The following is a 17,993-nucleotide window of genomic DNA, read 5'->3' on the forward strand; positions in this document are numbered from 1 at the left end:
GCTGCACTGTGGTATCTGGTTCTGCTGGGGCAGTATATTGTGCTGCACTGTGGTATTTGGATCTGCTGGGGCAGTATATTTTGCTGCACTGTGGTATCTGGTTCTGCTGGGGCAGTATATTGTGCTGCCCTGAGGTATTTGGTTCTGCTGGGGCAGTATATTGTGCTGCACTGTGGTATTTGGTTCTGCTGGGGCAGTATACTGTGCTGCACTGTGGTATCTGGTTCTGCTGGGGCAGTATCTTGTGCTGCACTGTGGTATCTGGTTCTGCTGGGGCAGTATATTGTGCTGCACTGTGGTGTTTGGTTCTGCTGGGGCAGTATATTGTGCTGCACTGTGGTATCTGGTTCTGCTGGGGCAGTATATTGTGCTGTACTGTGGTATCTGGTTCTGCTGGGGCAGTATATTGTGCTGCACTGTGGTATTTGGCTCTGCTGGGGCAGTATATTGTGCTGTACTGTGGTATCTGGTTCTGCTGGGGCAGTATATTGTGCTGTACTGTGGTATCTGGTTCTGCTGGGGCAGTATATTGTGCTGCACTGTGGTATTTGGCTCTGCTGGGGCAGTATATTGTGCTGCACTGTGGTATCTGGTTCTGCTGGGGCAGTATATTGTGCTGCACTGTGGTATCTGGTTCTGCTGGGGCAGTATATTGTGCTGCACTGTGGTATTTGGCTCTGCTGGGGCAGTATATTGTGCTGCACTGTGGTATTTGGTTCTGCTGGGGCAGTATATTGTGCTGCACTGTGGTATCTGGTTCTGCTGGGGTAGTATATTGTGCTGCACTGTGGTATCTGGTTCTGCTGGGGCAGTATATTGTGCTGCACTGTGGTATCTGGTTCTGCTGGGGCAGTATATTGTGCTGCACTGTGGTATTTGGCTCTGCTGGGGCAGTATATTGTGCTGCACTGTGGTATTTGGTTCTGCTGGGGCAGTATATTGTCCCACAATATGATCTTGCTGACCCCGCCCACTTCTGTTAGCCCTGCCCTCTGTCAGTTTGGACCCGCCTACAACATGGGGTCATATTCAGTTTTTCCCCAGCCCTCCCCTGCTGTTAGTACAGAGACTACTGACCCATCACTGCAGAGCAGCACTGGATGGCATTGCAATTTCATAGCCCAGCCCTGGCGCTCAGGGTGATAGCACTGCAATGTGGTAGCTTAGCACTGGATCAGGCTGGCTTTTGCAGTGTCATTAGAGGCCGCCACTGGATTGCAGCGCATCAATCTCACCCGCACTGCATTGCAGTGGTTGCATCCTTCGCCGCGGCCACGCCCATTCTTCGGGCTTGTCATTTGCATAGCGGCAGCCGCTTCGGCCAATCAGAAGCTCTGGGAGCTGTTGCCTCGGATGAGGCCAGGGAGTGGCGGGGCGCATGCGCACTGGCCCCTGCTGCAAGTCCTTTATTGCAGCCCGGGTGTCGGGAGATCGGGGGCAGCGCATCCTCATCCGCCTCCTCCTCAGCTCGGTCCTGTGTCCGCCAGCCCCCGCCCTGCTCCGAGGGGACCGCCGCCAACATGTCTTACCAGGGCAAGAAGAACATTCCTCGCATCACGGTGAGTGGCAGTGATTGGCACCGGGGGCAGCAGAGCCCGCCTGTCCGCACAGTCTGCCGGGGGATGCCAGGCGGCAGCTTTGTCATATGGGCAGGCTGCAGCCAGCGGATGGGTGTAGTAGTGCCCTCCCAGGGGTTGTGTACAGTGCATCGCCTGTAGGATGGTGAGGATGCTGCCAGCTGTGCCCGGGGTGTGATGGGAGAGGGCACGGGGGATGCCCATCAGGTGCCAGCTGCTATGTGTAGGGCACTGTGCACCAGGATACAGGTCTGTATACAGCAGTGTGATGTACTATATACTGTATATATATATACATCAGTGTAATGTACTGTATACTGTATTATATATACATCAGTGTAATGTACTGTATACTGTATTATATATACATCAGTGTAATGTACTGTATATACCTTATATATACACATCAGTGTAATGTACTGTATACTGTATATACCATATATACACAGCAGTGTAATGTACTATATACTGTATACACCTTATATATACAGCAGTGTAATGTACTGTATACTGTATATACCTTATATATACAGCAGTGTAATGTACTGTATACACCTTATATATACAGCAGTGTAATGTACTGTATACACCTTATATATACAGCAGTGTAATGTACTGTATATACCTTATATATACAGCAGTGTGATGTACTATATACTGTATATACCTTATGTATACAGCAGTGTAATGTACTGTATACACCTTATATATACAGCAGTGTAATGTACTGTATATACCTTATATATACAGCAGTGTGATGTACTGTATATACCATATATACACAGCAGTGTAATGTACTATATACTGTATATACCTTATATACACAGCAGTGTAATGTACTGTATACACCTTATATATACAGCAGTGTAATGTACTGTATATACCATATATACACAGCAGTGTAATGTACTATATACTGTATATACCATATATACACAGCAGTGTAATGTACTATATACTGTATACACCTTATATATACAGCAGTGTAATGTACTGTATACACCTTATATATACAGCAGTGTAATGTACTGTATACTGTATATACCTTATATATACAGCAGTGTAATGTACTGTATACTGTATATACCTTATATATACAGCAGTGTAATGTACTGTATACACCTTATATATACAGCAGTGTAATGTACTGTATACACCTTATATATACAGCAGTGTAATGTACTGTATATACCTTATATATACAGCAGTGTGATGTACTGTATATACCATATATACACAGCAGTGTAATGTACTATATACTGTATATACCTTATGTATACAGCAGTGTAATGTACTGTATACTGTATATACCATATATACACAGCAGTGTAATGTACTGTATACACCTTATATACACAGCAGTGTAATGTACTGTATACTGTATATACCTTATATATACAGCAGTGTAATGTACTGTATACTCCTTATATATACACAGCAGTGTAATGTACTGTTTACTGTATATACTTTATATATACACACACAGCAGTGTAATTTACTATATACTGTGTGTATATATATATATATACACAGCAGTGTACTATACTGTATATACCATATATATGTATACATCAGTGTAATGTACTATATACTGAATTGTGTGTGTATATATATATATATATATATATATACATACATACATACTAGCAGAAGGACCCTGCGTCGCTCAGGTATATTTAATCTATTTCATTTAATGTTTGTGTGTCGTTAAAAGATATCGACAGTATCCCCCATAACAGTGACCTCTACAGAACCCCCCCTTAACACTGACCCCCCACAGTGCTCCGCCTCCTTAAAATGGGACCTCCACAGCAGCCCACCCCCTTAACTTTTTTTTTTTTTTTTTTTTTTTTTGCTTTCAAAAATTTATTGGGAAAAATACAAAACATTTACAGTAAAAATTTTTTTTTTACAATCTCTCAATTCTTAGTGACCCAACTAATTATATATAAATATAAATATATTCAACTCGTCTTTTCATAACATTTAGAAAACCCTCCCCTCCCTCCCCCCCAGTTTGTGGTGCGTCAAAGTAGGACCCCTATATATGAAACAACTTGATCTCAGCTAATCAATCCTCCAACCACCCCATATCCTACTCCACTGGTACTCAATTTCCCTCCGTTTATATATAATTTTCTCATAGTTCTTTACCTTATCAGTTAAATTTATCCATGTATTTATGTCTGGAGTGGATCGGGCAAACCAGGTCCGACTGATCAGAACTCTAGCCAGCATCAGTATTCTGCTCAGGAAGATCTTTTGATACTTGTGATTTTTTAGTTTGGAAAGATCATTAAGAACAAATACTTGTGGTTCAAAAGGAATTTGAATTTTTAGTTTATACATAATACAATTATTGATACTATTCCAGTAATTTATAAGTTCTGGACAGGTCCACCCCCTTAACTTTGACCTTCACAGCAGCCCGCCCCTTTAACAGTGCGTTGCACAGCGCCCCACTCCCTTGACAGTGACCTCCTCAGGGGCTGCCTCCTTAACAATGTCTTTTACAGCAGCCGCCCCTTAACACTGACCATAGGTTACAGTCACCTTAACTGTGACCTCCACCTTTCCCGACCCCCTTAACATAGACCTTCACAGTGACTGCCCCTTTAACAGTGACCTCACAGTACCCCGCTGCCTTAACAGTGACCTCACAGTACCCCACTGCCCCTTTAGTAGTGGCCTCCACAGTCCCCTCCTCCCTAAAAAGTGACCATCACTGCTCCACAGTGCCCGCCCTTTTAACTGTGACCTCCGCAGCGGCCACCCCTTTATTAGTGACCTCCACAATAACCCGCCCCCTAATAGTGACCTTCACAGCAGCTGCCTCTTTGATAGTGACCTCCACAGTCCCCCGTACCCTTAATGGTAACCTCCACAGCTCCCACCCCTTTAACAGTGACTTCCACAGCGGCCGGCCCTTTATTTGTGACCTCCACAGTACCCCGTCTCATTAACAGTGATTTACACAATAACCCGCCCCCTTAACACTGACCTCCACCGTTCCCTACCGCCTTAACAGAAACCTCCACAGCGCCTGCCCCTTTAACAGTGACCTCTACAGCATCCCGCTCCCTGAACAGTGACCTCCACAGCGGTCTGCTCCTTTAACAGTGCCCGCCCCTTTATTAGTGACCTCCACAGTACCCCATCTCCTCAACAGTGATTTCCACAACACCCCACCCCCTTAACAATGGCCACTACAGCAATCTGCCCCTTAACACTGACCAATATAGCGGACAGTCCCCTTAAGGCTGGTTTCACATGGGTGTTGCGGGAAAAGATGTGGGTGCATTGCAGGAAAATGCGCGATTTATCCCTGCGAGTGCAAAGCGTTTTAATGCGTTTTGCATGCGCGCAAGAAAAATCTGCATGTTTGGTACCCAGACCCGAACCCGGGTGTTCTGTAGATTTTATTATTTTCCATTATAACATGGTTATAAGGGAAAATTATAGCATTCTTAATACAGAATGCTTGGTAGAAAGTCAATTGAGGGTTAAAAATAAAATAAAAAAAATTAACTCACCTCCTTTAATTGATCGCGTAGCTGCCGGTCTCCTGTGCTTTCTTCAGGACCTGTGGTGACGTCACTGAGCTCATCACATGTTCCATCACCATGGTGATGGATCATGTGATGTATCATGTGATGAGCACAGTGATGTCACCACAGGTCCTGAAGAAAGAACAGGAGACCGGCAGCTACGCGATCAATTGGAGGAAGTGAGTAAAAAAAAATATTTTTATTTATTTAACCCTTAATTGACCACCTACTAAGCATTCTGTATTAAAGAATAATATTTTTTTTCCTTATAACCATGTTATAAGGGAAAATAATACAGTGAATAGACTGTCACCTAGCAACCATGCGTGAAAATCGCACCGCATCCGCACTTGCTTGCGATTTTCACGCAGCCATATTCATTTCTATGGGGCCTGCGTTGCGTGAAAAACGCACAAAGAGGAGCATGCTGCGATTTTCACGCAACGCATAAGTGATGCGTGAAAATCACCGCTCATGTGCACAGCCCCATAGAAGTGAATGGGTCCGGATTCAGTGCGGGTGCAATGCGTTCACCTCCCGCATTGCACCCTCGCGGAAATCTCGCCCGTGTGAAAGGGGCCTAACTGTGACCTCCACAGCGCCCTGCCCCTTTAAAGTTGACCTACAGCAGTGAAGAAAAATGGCTGGGTTGTTATGGGAACCTGGTGTTAAACTGTGTGTATGTCGAGACTAAGGGCCTTCGAGCTTCTATTGGCTGATGAGGGTCATGTGACCATGTGTATGGAAGTTGGGATATGAGAAGAAAGACCTGCTGGCTTCTATTGGCTGATGAGGGTCATGTGACCAGGCTTCTATTGGCTATTGCATTTTTTGGGTAATATCTCAGGAACGGTACGTCCTAGGGAGCTGAGAACTGGTCTAAAACCTTCCCGGACACCTGATGTACCTGTGTGCCAAACTCCGTGGCTGTAAATGCGACGGTGCGGATTCCTTTAGCTGACATGCAAACACATACAGACACACACTCAGCTATATATATATATATATATATATATAGTAGCAGAAGGACCCTGCGTCACACGGGTATATTTTATCTATTTCATTTAATGTTTGTGTGTGTCGTTAAGATATCGACAGTATCCCCCATAACAGTGACCTCTACAGCAGCCTGTCCCTAGGGTGGCCAGAGGTCCGGATCTTAGGCCGGACAGTTCAGCTTTCAGACCCTGTCTTCCGTCCAGTGCAGGGCCTGGACTGACACAGGGATGTCCTTTTGAACAGCTCACTCTCAGACAGCAGCACTGTGCTGTCTGAGCGTTAGCTGCAGGGAGAAAGTCACCCTCCCTCCCACCCCTGCAGCTGACCGAAGTTGATTTTTACCTTCATTTTTTTCAATCCAGGTTGGCAGCGGAGTGCGAAGGGGCATGGCCTTAGCGAGACCTGGGGGCAAGGTTTTTAGGTCCGTCGTTTGAGGGTGGCCTGAATGGCCACCCTACCTGCCCCCTTAACTGTGACCTCCACAGCACTCCGCTCCCTTAAACAGTGTAATCCACAGCGCCCTGCCCCTTTTAAAGCTGACCTACAGCAGTGAACAAATATGGCTGGGTTGTTATGGAAACCTGGTGTAAAACTGTGTGTATGCGGAGACTAAGGGCCTGTGAGCTTCTATTGGCTGATAAGGGTCATGTGACCAGGCTTCTATTGGCTAATGCATTTTTGGGGAATATCTCAGGAACGGTACATGCTAGAGAGCTGAGACCTGGTCTAAAACCTTCCCGGACACCTGATGTACCTGTGTACTAAATTTCGTGATTGTAAATGCGACGGTGCGGATTCCTTTGGCAGACATACACTCAGCTTTATATATTAGATATATACAGTGAGGGACAGAAGTACCTGAACACCCTGCGATTTTTGCAAGTTCTTCCACTTAGAAATCATGGAGGGGTCTGAAATTCAGGTAGGTGCATTCCCACTCTGAGAGACAGAATAAAAAAAATAAAAAACAGTAAATCACATTGTATGATTTTTAAAGAATGTATTTGTCTTGCACTGCTGAACATAAGTATTTGAACACCTGAGAAAATCAGTGTAATATTTGGTACAGAAGCCTTTGTTTGCAGTTACAGAGGTCAGACGTTTCCTGTAGTTCTTGACCAGGTTTGCACACACTGCAGCAGGGATTTTGGCCGACTCCTCCGCACAGATCTCCTCTAGATCTGTCAGGTTTTGGGGCTGTCGCTGAGGAACACAGAGTTTCAGCTCCCTCCAAAGATGTTCTATTGGATTTAGGTCTGGAGACTGGCTAGGCCACTCCAGAACCCTGATATGCTTCTTACGGAGCCGCTCCTTGGTTATCCTGTCTGTGTGCTTTGGGTCGTTGTCATGGAAGACCCAGCCATGAACCATCTTCAATCCTCTGACTGAGGGAAGGAGGTTGTTGCTCAAAATCTCACAATAAATGGCCCCATTCATCCTCGCCTTAATACAGTGCAGTCATCCTGTCCCCTTCGCAGAAAAGCACCCCAAAAGCATGATGTTACCACCCCCATGCTTCACAGTAGGGATGGTGTTCTTGGGATGCAACTCATCCTTATTTTTCCTCCAAACACGAGTGAAGTTTAGACCAAAAAGTTATACTTTGGTCTCATCTGACCACATGACTTTCTCCCATTCCTCCTCTGGATCATCCAGATGGTCATTGGCAAACTTCAAATGTACCTGGACATGTGATGACTTGAGCAGGGGAGCCTTCCAGGCATTGCATGATTTGAAACCATGACGGCATAGTGTTCTACCGACAGTGACCTTTGAAACTATGGTCCCAGCTCTCTTCATGTCATTGACCAGCTCCTCCCTTGTAGTTCTGGGCTGATTCCTCACCTTTCTTATCATCAGTGATACCCCACGAGGTGAGATCTTGCATGGAGCCCCAGTCCGAGGGAGACTGAAAGTCGTCTTTAGCCTCTTCCATTTTCTAAGAATTGCTCCAACAGTTGATCCATTTTCACGAAGCTGCTTGGCAATTGCCCCGTAGCCCTTTCTAGCCTTGTGGAGGTCCACAATTTTGTCTATGGAGTCTTTTGACAGCTCTTTGGTCTTGCCCATGGTAGTAGTTGGCGTCTGACTGACTGTGGGGTGGAGAGGGGTCTTTAAAGAGCTCAGACAGGTGCTACTAAGTTAGATTAAGAGTGGAGTAGAGGTGGACTTTTTAAAGGCACAGTAACAGGTCTTTGAGAGCCAGAATTCTTGCTTTTTCTCAGGTGTTCAAATACTTATGTTCAGCAGTGCAAGAGAAATACATTCTTTAAAAATCATACAATGTGATTTCCTGATATATTATAATTTTTTTTATTCTGTCTCACACAGTGGGAATGCACCTACAATGTGAATTTCAGACCCCTCTATGATTTCTAAGTGGAAGAACTTGCAAAAATCGCAGGGTGTTCAAATACTTCTGTCCCTCACTGTATATATCTAATATATAAAGCTGAGAATGTATGTCTGCCAAAGGAATCCGCACCGTCGCATTTACAATCACGAAATTTGGTACACAGGTACATCATGTGTCCGGGAAGGTTTTAGACCAGGTCTCAGCTCTCTAGCATGTACCGTTCCTGAGTTATTCCCCAAAAATGCATTTACTGTACCATATATATATAGCAGCGTAATGTACTATATACTGTAATATATATATATTCCGCAGTGTAATGTACTATATACTGTATATACCATATATATATATATATATATATATATATGCAGCAGTGTAATGATCTATATATATATATATTTAAGCTGCAACGATTAATCGAAGTTATCGATAATATTCGATAACGGGATTCGTTGTCAACGAATCCCGTTATCGAATAATCTGCCGATTTGTTGCTATGCGGGCGGTCAGGGTCCTTAACCAGCAGTAACTTTTACTTCAACTTTAAATCAGCGCATCTTTACTAACTTACAATGAAGCTCCAGTAACAGGCAGAGCGGGCGGCGGCGTTACGTCACTTACTCACGTGACGCGCCTGCTTCATTCATAAAGTGGGCGGAGCAAGCGCGTCATGTGAGTAAGTGACGTTACGCTGCCGCCTGTTCTGCCTGTTACTGGAGCTTCATTGTATTTCTAAGGTAATAAAGATCATAGCGCTGATTTAAAGTTCAAGTAAAAGTTACTGCCAGTTAATGAATAGTCTGAATACTGATGTGGCCGGTGTATTGGGAAATCTGTGGATGGCACTGTTATGGAGGGGGATCTGTGCACTGCTATGGGGAGGGGGATCTGTGAATGGCACTGTTATGGAGGGGGATCTGTGCACTGCTATGGGGAGGGGGATCTGTGAATGGCACTGTTATGGGGAGGGAGATCTGTGGATGGCACTGTTATGAGAGGGGGATCTGTGGATGACACTGTTATGGAGGGGATCTGTGGATGGCACTGTTATGGGGAGGGGGATCTGTGGATGGCACTGTTATGGGGAGGGGGATCTGTGGATGGCACTGTTATGGGGAGGGGGATCTGTGGATGGTACTGCTATGAGGAGGGGGATCTGTGGATGGTACTGTTATGGGGAGGGGGATATGTGGATGTCACTGTTATGGGGAGGGGGATCTGTGGATGGCACTGTTATGAGGAGGGGGATCTGTGGATGGTACTGTTATGGGGAGGGGATCTGTGGATGTCACTGTTATGGGGGAGATCTGTGGAGGACACATATAGCATACGATGCTATATAGTGTCATCCATAGACCCCCTCTATAACAGTGCCATCCACAGACCCCCTCCATAACAGTGCCATCCACAGACCCCCTCCATAACAGTGCCATCCACAGACCCCCTCCATAACAGTGCCATCCACAGACCCCCTCCATAACAGTTCCATCCACAGACCCCCTCCATAGCAGTGCCATCCACAGATCCCCTCCATAGCAGTGCCACCCACAGATCCCCTCCATAGCAGTGCCACCCACAGACCCCCTCCATAGCAGTGCCATCCACAGACCCCCTCCATAGCAGTGCCATCCACAGACCCCCTCCATAGCAGTGCCATCCACAGACACCCTCCATAGCAGTGCCATCCACAGACACCCTCCATAGCAGTGCCATCCACAGACACCCTCCATAGCAGTGCCATCCACAGACACCCTCCATAGCAGTGCCATCCACAGACACCCTCCATAGCAGTGCCATCGACAGACACCCTCCATAGCAGTGCCATCCACAGACACCCTCCATAGCAGTGCCATCCATAGATCCCCCATTACTTGTCTTTTTTACATTGTAATCCACCAAAAAAATAAAAAGATTCTCAATGGGTTTAAGGTCTGGACACTGTGGTGGCCAATCCATGTGTGAAAATGATATCTCATGCTCCCTGGACCACTCTTTCACAGTTTGAGCCCGATGAATCCTGGCATTGTCATCTTGGAATATGCCCGTGCCCTCTGGGAAGAACAAACAGTTAAGGGTACGGTCCGCTATTGATGTCAGTGTTAAGGGGAAGATTGCTGTAGAGGCCACTGTTAGGCCTCTTTCACACGTGTGAGGGCCGGATAGGATGCCGGTGCTTCGTGGGAAAATCGTGCGAATGGGGTGAGTTTTGTATGCGATTGCGTTGCGTTCTTAATTTTTTTCCGCGCGAGTACAATGCATTTTGCACGCACGTGAGAAAAAACTGAATGTGGTACTCAGACCCAAACCCGGACTTCTTCACTGAAGTTCGGGTTTGGGTTAGGTATTCTGTAGATTTTAATATTTTCCCTTATAACATGGTAAGTAAATTAGGGATGGGGGGGGGGGGGTTAAAAAATAAATAAAATAATTAAACTCACCTCATCCACTTGTTCATGCAGCCCGGCTTGTCTGTCTTCTTCTTTGAGAACCTGGTGACGTCACTGCGCTCATCACACGGTCCATCACTGCTGACACATGGTGATGGACCATGTGATGAGCCTTATAAGGGAAAATTATAAAGATCGGATCCCCATCCCAATCGTCTCCTAGCAACCAGGCGTGAAAATCGCACCGCATCCGCACTTGCTTGCTATTTTCACGCAGCCCCTTTCACTTCTATGGGGCCTGCGTTGCGTGAAAAACACACAATATAGAGCATGCTGCGATTTTCATGCAATGCACAAGTGATGTGTGAAAATTACCGCTCATCTGCAAGCCCCATTGAAGTGACTGGGTCCGGATTCAGTGCAGGTGCAATGCGTTCACCTCACCCGTGTGAAAGGGGGCTTAAGAGGACGGGGTGTTGTGAAAATCACTGTTTAGTTGATGGGGTACTGTGGAGGTCACTAGTAAAGCGGCGGCAGCTGTGCAGATCACTGTTAAAGGGGTGGGCTACTATGGAGGTCACTGTTAAGGGGCAGGATGCTGTGGATGTCACTGTTAAAGGGGCGGGTGCTGTGGAGGTTTCTGTTAAGGGGGCAGGGAATGGTGGAGGTCACAGTTAAAGGGTTTCTGTCATGAGAAGGAAGGAACCTGGCACCATGAGCGCGTCCTTCACTCACTGCGCCTGCGCCAAATACTGAACGGGACGGCGCAGGCGTGGGATTTACGTGACGATGAGGCTTAATTAACCCGTTGATGCAGTCAAGGTATTTAGCTTCTTCTGAGCCTAAGGCCTCATGCACACGACCGTTGTTTAGGTCCGCATCCGAGCCACAGTTTTTACGGCTCAGATGCAAACCCATTCTCTTCAATGGGGCCGCAAAAGATGCGGACAGCACTCTGCGTGCTGTCCGCATCCGTTGCTTCGTTCCGTAGCCCCGCATTAAAATAAAATAACATGTCCTATTTTTGTCCATTTTGCGGACAAGAATAGGCATTTCTACAATGGGCCGCCCGTTCCGTAAATTGCGAAAGGCACGCGGATGGCTTCCGTTTTTTGCGGTTCCGCGGTTGGCGGACCGTAAAAAATGGAACGGTCGTGTGCATGAGGCCTAATGCACACTTTTCAGGAATTACTCTAAAGCTTCATGCACAAAACCGTATGTATTTTGTAGTCCACAAATTGCAGGTATGAAAAATACAGATACCGTCTGTACTGCATTGACTTCAGTGGGTCAGTGGTCCGCATTGGGCTTTAGGATTAGTACAATTGGGCTAAACCAGGGGTAGGCAAGCTCCAGCACTCCAGCTGTTGTGAAACTACCACTCCCAGCATGTTCGCTTGCTCTGCTCTTCTCAGAACTCTCATAGAAATAAATAAAGCATGCTGGGAATTGTAGTTTTACAACAGCTGGAGGGCCGAAGGTTGCTGACCCCTGGGCTAGACCATTCTCTTATATATTCTTCAGTGACAGTCATGTTAAAAATGCACTTGACCCCAGAAGACACCACCCCATGCGAGCTTCTGGTATCCTATATGGCTTAAAGTGTGACGGATGTAGACTAGTTCATAGGAAGAAAACCTTGTAGAAGTCTGGGGCTCTTCTCTTATAGAAAACATTAAGTACGACAACAATCATGCCCCTTTTTTAGCATCTGTTACATGTGCACTTGGCAGCTGAAGGCATCTGTGTTGGTCCTATGTTCATATGTGGCTGCTGACAGATGCCCTTTAAGGGCCTTATTAAACCTCTTGACTAACCCATCTGTCTGGGGGTGATGCAGAGTAAGGCTACATGTACACGGCAGTGGTTTTTTGCTGCCTGCAAATCGCGGATCCATCTTCCTTTTTTTTTAACATCCACATCTGTTCCGTGTGCTTGCACGCTGACAGTGTCAGGATACAGTGCAGTAAGGTACAGGCCGGCGGGTGACCACGGAGCAGTGAGTAATAGCAAGCGATTCACTCCCGCTCCGTGGTCACATAATACAAACGAATTCTCAATGCAAAAAATTTGCATCAGGGATTTTTGGGTGTCGAATTATTCGATTCAATCGAGTAATCGTTTCAGCTGTACAGGAGCATGTCAGTAAATCAGAATATCATCAAAAAGTTCATTTATTTCAGTAATTCAATTCAAAAAGTGAGCCTCATCTATTCTATAGATTCATTACGTACAGAGGGATCTATTGCAAGCGTTTATTTCTTTTAATGTTGATGATTATGGCTTACAGTCAGGATTTCAGAAAATTTGAATATTCTATAAGACCATCACAAAAAAATTATTTTTAATACAGAAATGTTGACCTACTGAAAACTACGTACAGTATGTTCCCAATACGTCATGCTCCTTTTGCATGAATGACTGCCTCAGCGCGGCGTGGCATGGAGGGGATCAGGCGGTGGCACTGCTGAGGTGTTATGGAAGCTCAGGCTGCTTTGATAGTGGCCTTCAGCTCGTCTGCATTGTTGGGTCTGGTGTTTTCATCTTAGGTTCTCTATGGTGTTTAGGTCAGGTGAGGTTGTTAGCCCATCAAGCCCAGGGATACCGTGTCTATTAAATTAGGTATGGGTACTTTTGGCAATTTAGGCAGGTGCCAAGTCCTGAAATCAGCATCTCCATAAAGCTTGTCAGCAGAGGGAAGCATGGAGTGCTCTACAATTGTGGGCTTGATATAACGCAGTGGACCAGCACCAGCAGATGACATGGCTCCTCAAACCATCTCTGACTGTGGAGACTTCGCGCTGGACCTCAAGCAGCTTGGACTGTGTGCCTCTCCACTCTTCCTCCAGACCGTAGGACCTTGATTTCCAATTGAAATGCAAAATTTACTTTCATCTTAAAACAGGACTTTGGACCACTGAGCAACAGTCCTGTCCTTTTCCTCCTTAGCCCAGGTAAGACGTATCTGATGTTGCCTCTGGATCATGGCTGGCAGGACACAAGGAGTGAGGCAGTTGTAGCCCATGTTCTGGATACGTCTGTGTGGGGTGGCTCTCGAAGCACTGACTCCAGTCACAGACCACTCCTTCGGAATCTCCTCCAAATTCTTGAATGACCTTTTCATGACAATCCTTTCAAGGCTGTGGTTATTCCTGTTGCTTGTGCACCTTTTTCTTCCACTCAACCAGGGGTTGTCTCACTTCAGTAAGTGGCCTTTATCATGTAGAGAATATTACTACAAGGCACTTACTAATGTATCGTGATTGTCCATATTGCTTCCTTTACTGGCTGGATTGATTTTTACATCACATTATACACTGCTCGTTTCCATGGTTACAGACCACCCTGCAATCCATCAGAGGTGGTCGTGCTTGCACACTATAGGCAAAAGCATCAGCGTCTCTGGTGGCCGGGACCGTGGGAGCGCACATAGGCTGGTGCTTTTTCCTTTTTTTGTGCAAGCACGACCACCGCTGATGGATTGCAGGGTGGTCATAACCATGGATATGAGCAGTGTATAATGTGATGAAAAAATGAATCCAGACAGCAAAGGAAGCAATATGGACAATCACAATACATTAGTAAGTGCCTTGTATTACCTTTCTCTACAGGATAAATGTCACTTACTGAAGTGAGACAACCCCTTTAATAGGCTTGTATACAGCACTCTGTAAACAGCCAGCTTATTTAGCAGTCCCCTTTTGTGGCTTACACTCCTTGTGGAGAGTGTCAGTGACTGTCTTCTGGACAACTGACCGGTCAGCAGTCTTCCCCATGATTGTGTGGCCTACTGAACCAGACTGAGGGACCATTTATAGGCTTAGGGAACGTTTGAAGGTGTTTTATGATGATTAGCTAATTAGAGTGTGACACCATGCGTCTATAAAATTTAACTTTTTGAAAATATTCTAATTTTCTGGATTTTCTTTAGCTGTAAGCCATAAGAAGAAATAAATGCCTGATATCGATCCCTCTGTGTGTACTGGGTCTATAGAATATATGAAATTCACTTTTTTTATTGAATTACTGAAATAAATAAAAAATTGGATGATATTCTGAATTATTGAGATGTTCCTGTAGATTAAAGGGGTATTCCCATCTCAGACAATGGGGGCATATCGCTAGGATATGCCCCCATGGTCTGATAGGTGTGGGTGCTGGGTCCCGCACCTACAACGAGAACAAAGCGGGGAGCGCTGTGGCTGGAGGACCCCGGATTTCCTGGGGTCCATCCACCACCAGGCGCTGCTCCCATAGAAGTGAGTGGGAGCGCACCGCGCGGCCCATGCTCCCATTCATTTCTATGGGGCAGACGGCAATAGCCGAGCCAGCGCTCAGCTATTTTTCGGCGGGGCCCCACAGAAATAAATGGAGGGCAGCTGCGCATGCGCAGTGCGCCCTCTATTCATTTCCCGGCTCCGTTATCATTGTAGGTGCGAGACCCGCACCTATCAGACAATGGGGGCATATCCTAGCGATAAGCCCCCATTGTCCTAGATGGGAAAACCCCTGTAATGTATACAGGCACCTGTGTGAGGTCCTATAGAGATGTATACATATGTGTACCATATAACACACATATATACGGTACCCTCCTTTTATTGTTTAGGGCCCCACTGGAACACATACACGTCGTGTTGTATAGGGGAACATGCTGTGAGTGGTGTAATATACATACTGACATCTTCATGCGTGTACACACGTCACGGATACCCTGCCCTGTATCTGGTACTGTTACGCTTGTGATTGGACTCTCCCTTGTAGTGAGGCCATGTAGGCACATTGGGATGCCACCGGATGGCGCTGCTGCTGTGGTCCAGAGTCGTCATTCAGGACATCAGAAGCTGGGGGCTGGGATGAGCCTTTCATTCTGTATCTGAAGAAGGGGATTTTTTTTTGCCCGAAACGCGTGACATTGTTTGGATTTCTCAGTAATGACTGCTTCTGGATCACCTTTGGCTGGTGTCTTTTTCCTGAAGGCTTATTCCTCTACCGGCATCCCCTGCTTGTTCATGTTCCTGTTCACTGCAGTGAGGTGACCCACCTCTGACCATGTGTTCTTGCAGCCCACTGTTGAGGAGGTTACATAACATGTCTGGGCTTCTGCGGGTATGGCGCCAGCTATTTTCCAGGCGGTTGTGGTACCGCACTTAGTACAGGCTTGATTTCTGGGTGGGATCGTAGTGATAATAGTCCCATATAGCAGTGAACAGATGGGTTACTGTGACACATAGGAGGAGGGGGCAGCATCATGACAAAAGAGGCGCGTCGCCCACACCCACCAGCCTCCTGCTGTTATACCCGCATAGTGGACACAGTGTATAGCAGCCCGCCTGGCAGATATGTCACCGCATGCTGTCACATGTATGCCCCCAGAGCAGATCAGGTACACACACACTGCCCTGCAGGCACCGCACATACAGTACAGACCAAAAGTTTGGACACACCTTCTCATTCAAAGAGTTTTCTTTATTTTCATGACTATGAAAATTGTAGATTCACACTGAAGGCATCAAAACTATGAATTAACACATGTGGAATTATATACATAACAAAAAAGTGTGAAACAACTGAAAATATGTCATATTCTAGGTTCTTCAAAGTAGCCACCTTTTGCTTTGATTACTGCTTTGCACACTCTTGGCATTCTCTTGATGAGCTTCAAGAGGTAGTCACCTGAAATGGTCTTCCAACAGTCTTGAAGGAGTTCCCAGAGATGCTTAGCACTTGTTGGCCCTTTTGCCTTCACTCTGCGGTCCAGCTCACCCCAAACCATCTCGATTGGGTTCAGGTCCGGTTACTGTGGAGGCCAGGTCATCTGGCGCAGCACCCCATCACTCTCCTTCATGGTCAAATAGCCCTTACACAGCCTGGAGGTGTGTTTGGGGTCATTGTCCTGTTGAAAAATAAATGATGGTCCAACTAAACGCAAACCGGATGGAATAGCATGCCGCTGCAAGATGCTGTGGTAGCCATGCTGGTTCAGTATGCCTTTAACTTTGAATAAATCCCCAACAATGTCACCAGCAGAGCACCCCCACACCATCACACCTCCTCCTCCATGCTTCACGGTGGGAACCAGGCATGTAGAGTCCATCCGTTCACCTTTTCTGCATCGCACAAAGACACGGTGGTTGGAACCAAAGATCTCAAATTTGGACTCATCAGACCAAAGCACAGATTTCCACTGGTCTAATGTCCATTCCTTGTGTTCTTTAGCCCAAACAAGTCTCTTCTGCTTGTTGCCTGTCCTAGTGGTTTCCTAGCAGATATTCTACCATGAAGGCCTGATTCACACAGTCTCCTCCTAACAGTTGTTCTAGAGATGTGTCTGCTGCTAGAACTCTGTGTGGCATTGACCTGGTCTCTAATCTGAGCTGCTGTTAACCTGCGATTTCTGAGGCTGGTGACTCGGATGAACTTATCCTCTGCAGCAGAGGTGACTCTTGGTCTTCCTTTCCTGGGGCGGTCCGCATGTGAGCCAGTTTCTTTGTAGCGCTTGATGGTTTTTGTGACTGCACTTGGGGACACTTTCAAAGTTTTCCCAATTTTTCGGACTGACTGACCTTCATTTCTTAAAGTAATGATGGCCACTCGTTTTTCTTTACTAAGGCTACTTTCACACTAGCGTTCATAGGTCCGTTCGTGAGCTCCGTTTGAAGGAGCTCACGAGCGGACCCGAACGCCTCCGTCCAGCCCTGATGCAGTCTGAATGGAGCGGATCCGCTCAGACTGCATCAGTCTGGCGGCGTTCAGCCTCCGCTCCGCTCGCCTCCGCACGGACAGGCGGACAGCTGAACGCTGCTTGCAGCGTTCAGCTGTCCGCCTGGCCGTGCGGAGGCGTGCGGATCCGTTCAGACTTACAATGTAAGTCAATGGGAACGGATCCGCTTGAAGATGTCACCATATGGCTCAATCTTCAAGCGGATCCGTCCCCCATTGACTTTACATTGAAAGTCTGAACGGATCCGCTCAGGCTACTTGCGCACTTGCGAAATTTTTCTAAGTTATTAATGCAGACGGATCCGTACTGAACGGAGCCTCCGTCTGCATTAATGTGATCGGATCCGTTCAGAACGGATCCGATCAAGCGCAAGTGTGAAAGTAGCCTTAGCTGCTTTTTTCT

General features: G+C 46.4%; 1 protein-coding gene across 1 annotated transcript in view; it reads left to right on the forward strand.

Annotated features, from left to right (window-relative positions):
* The first annotated feature begins 1,379 nt into the window (after positions 1-1,379).
* Positions 1,380-17,993, forward strand: part of DPYSL2 (dihydropyrimidinase like 2) — a 55,717-nt gene continuing 39,103 nt past the window's right edge. The window contains exon 1 of the mRNA XM_044278926.1: positions 1,380-1,559. Within this exon, the coding sequence (XP_044134861.1) occupies positions 1,521-1,559 (39 nt within the window). The 5' untranslated portion in view covers positions 1,380-1,520. The remainder of the gene's footprint in view (positions 1,560-17,993) is intronic.

This window comes from Bufo gargarizans, chromosome 2, assembly GCF_014858855.1.
Source record: "Bufo gargarizans isolate SCDJY-AF-19 chromosome 2, ASM1485885v1, whole genome shotgun sequence".
Classification (NCBI taxonomy): Eukaryota; Metazoa; Chordata; class Amphibia; order Anura; family Bufonidae; genus Bufo; species Bufo gargarizans.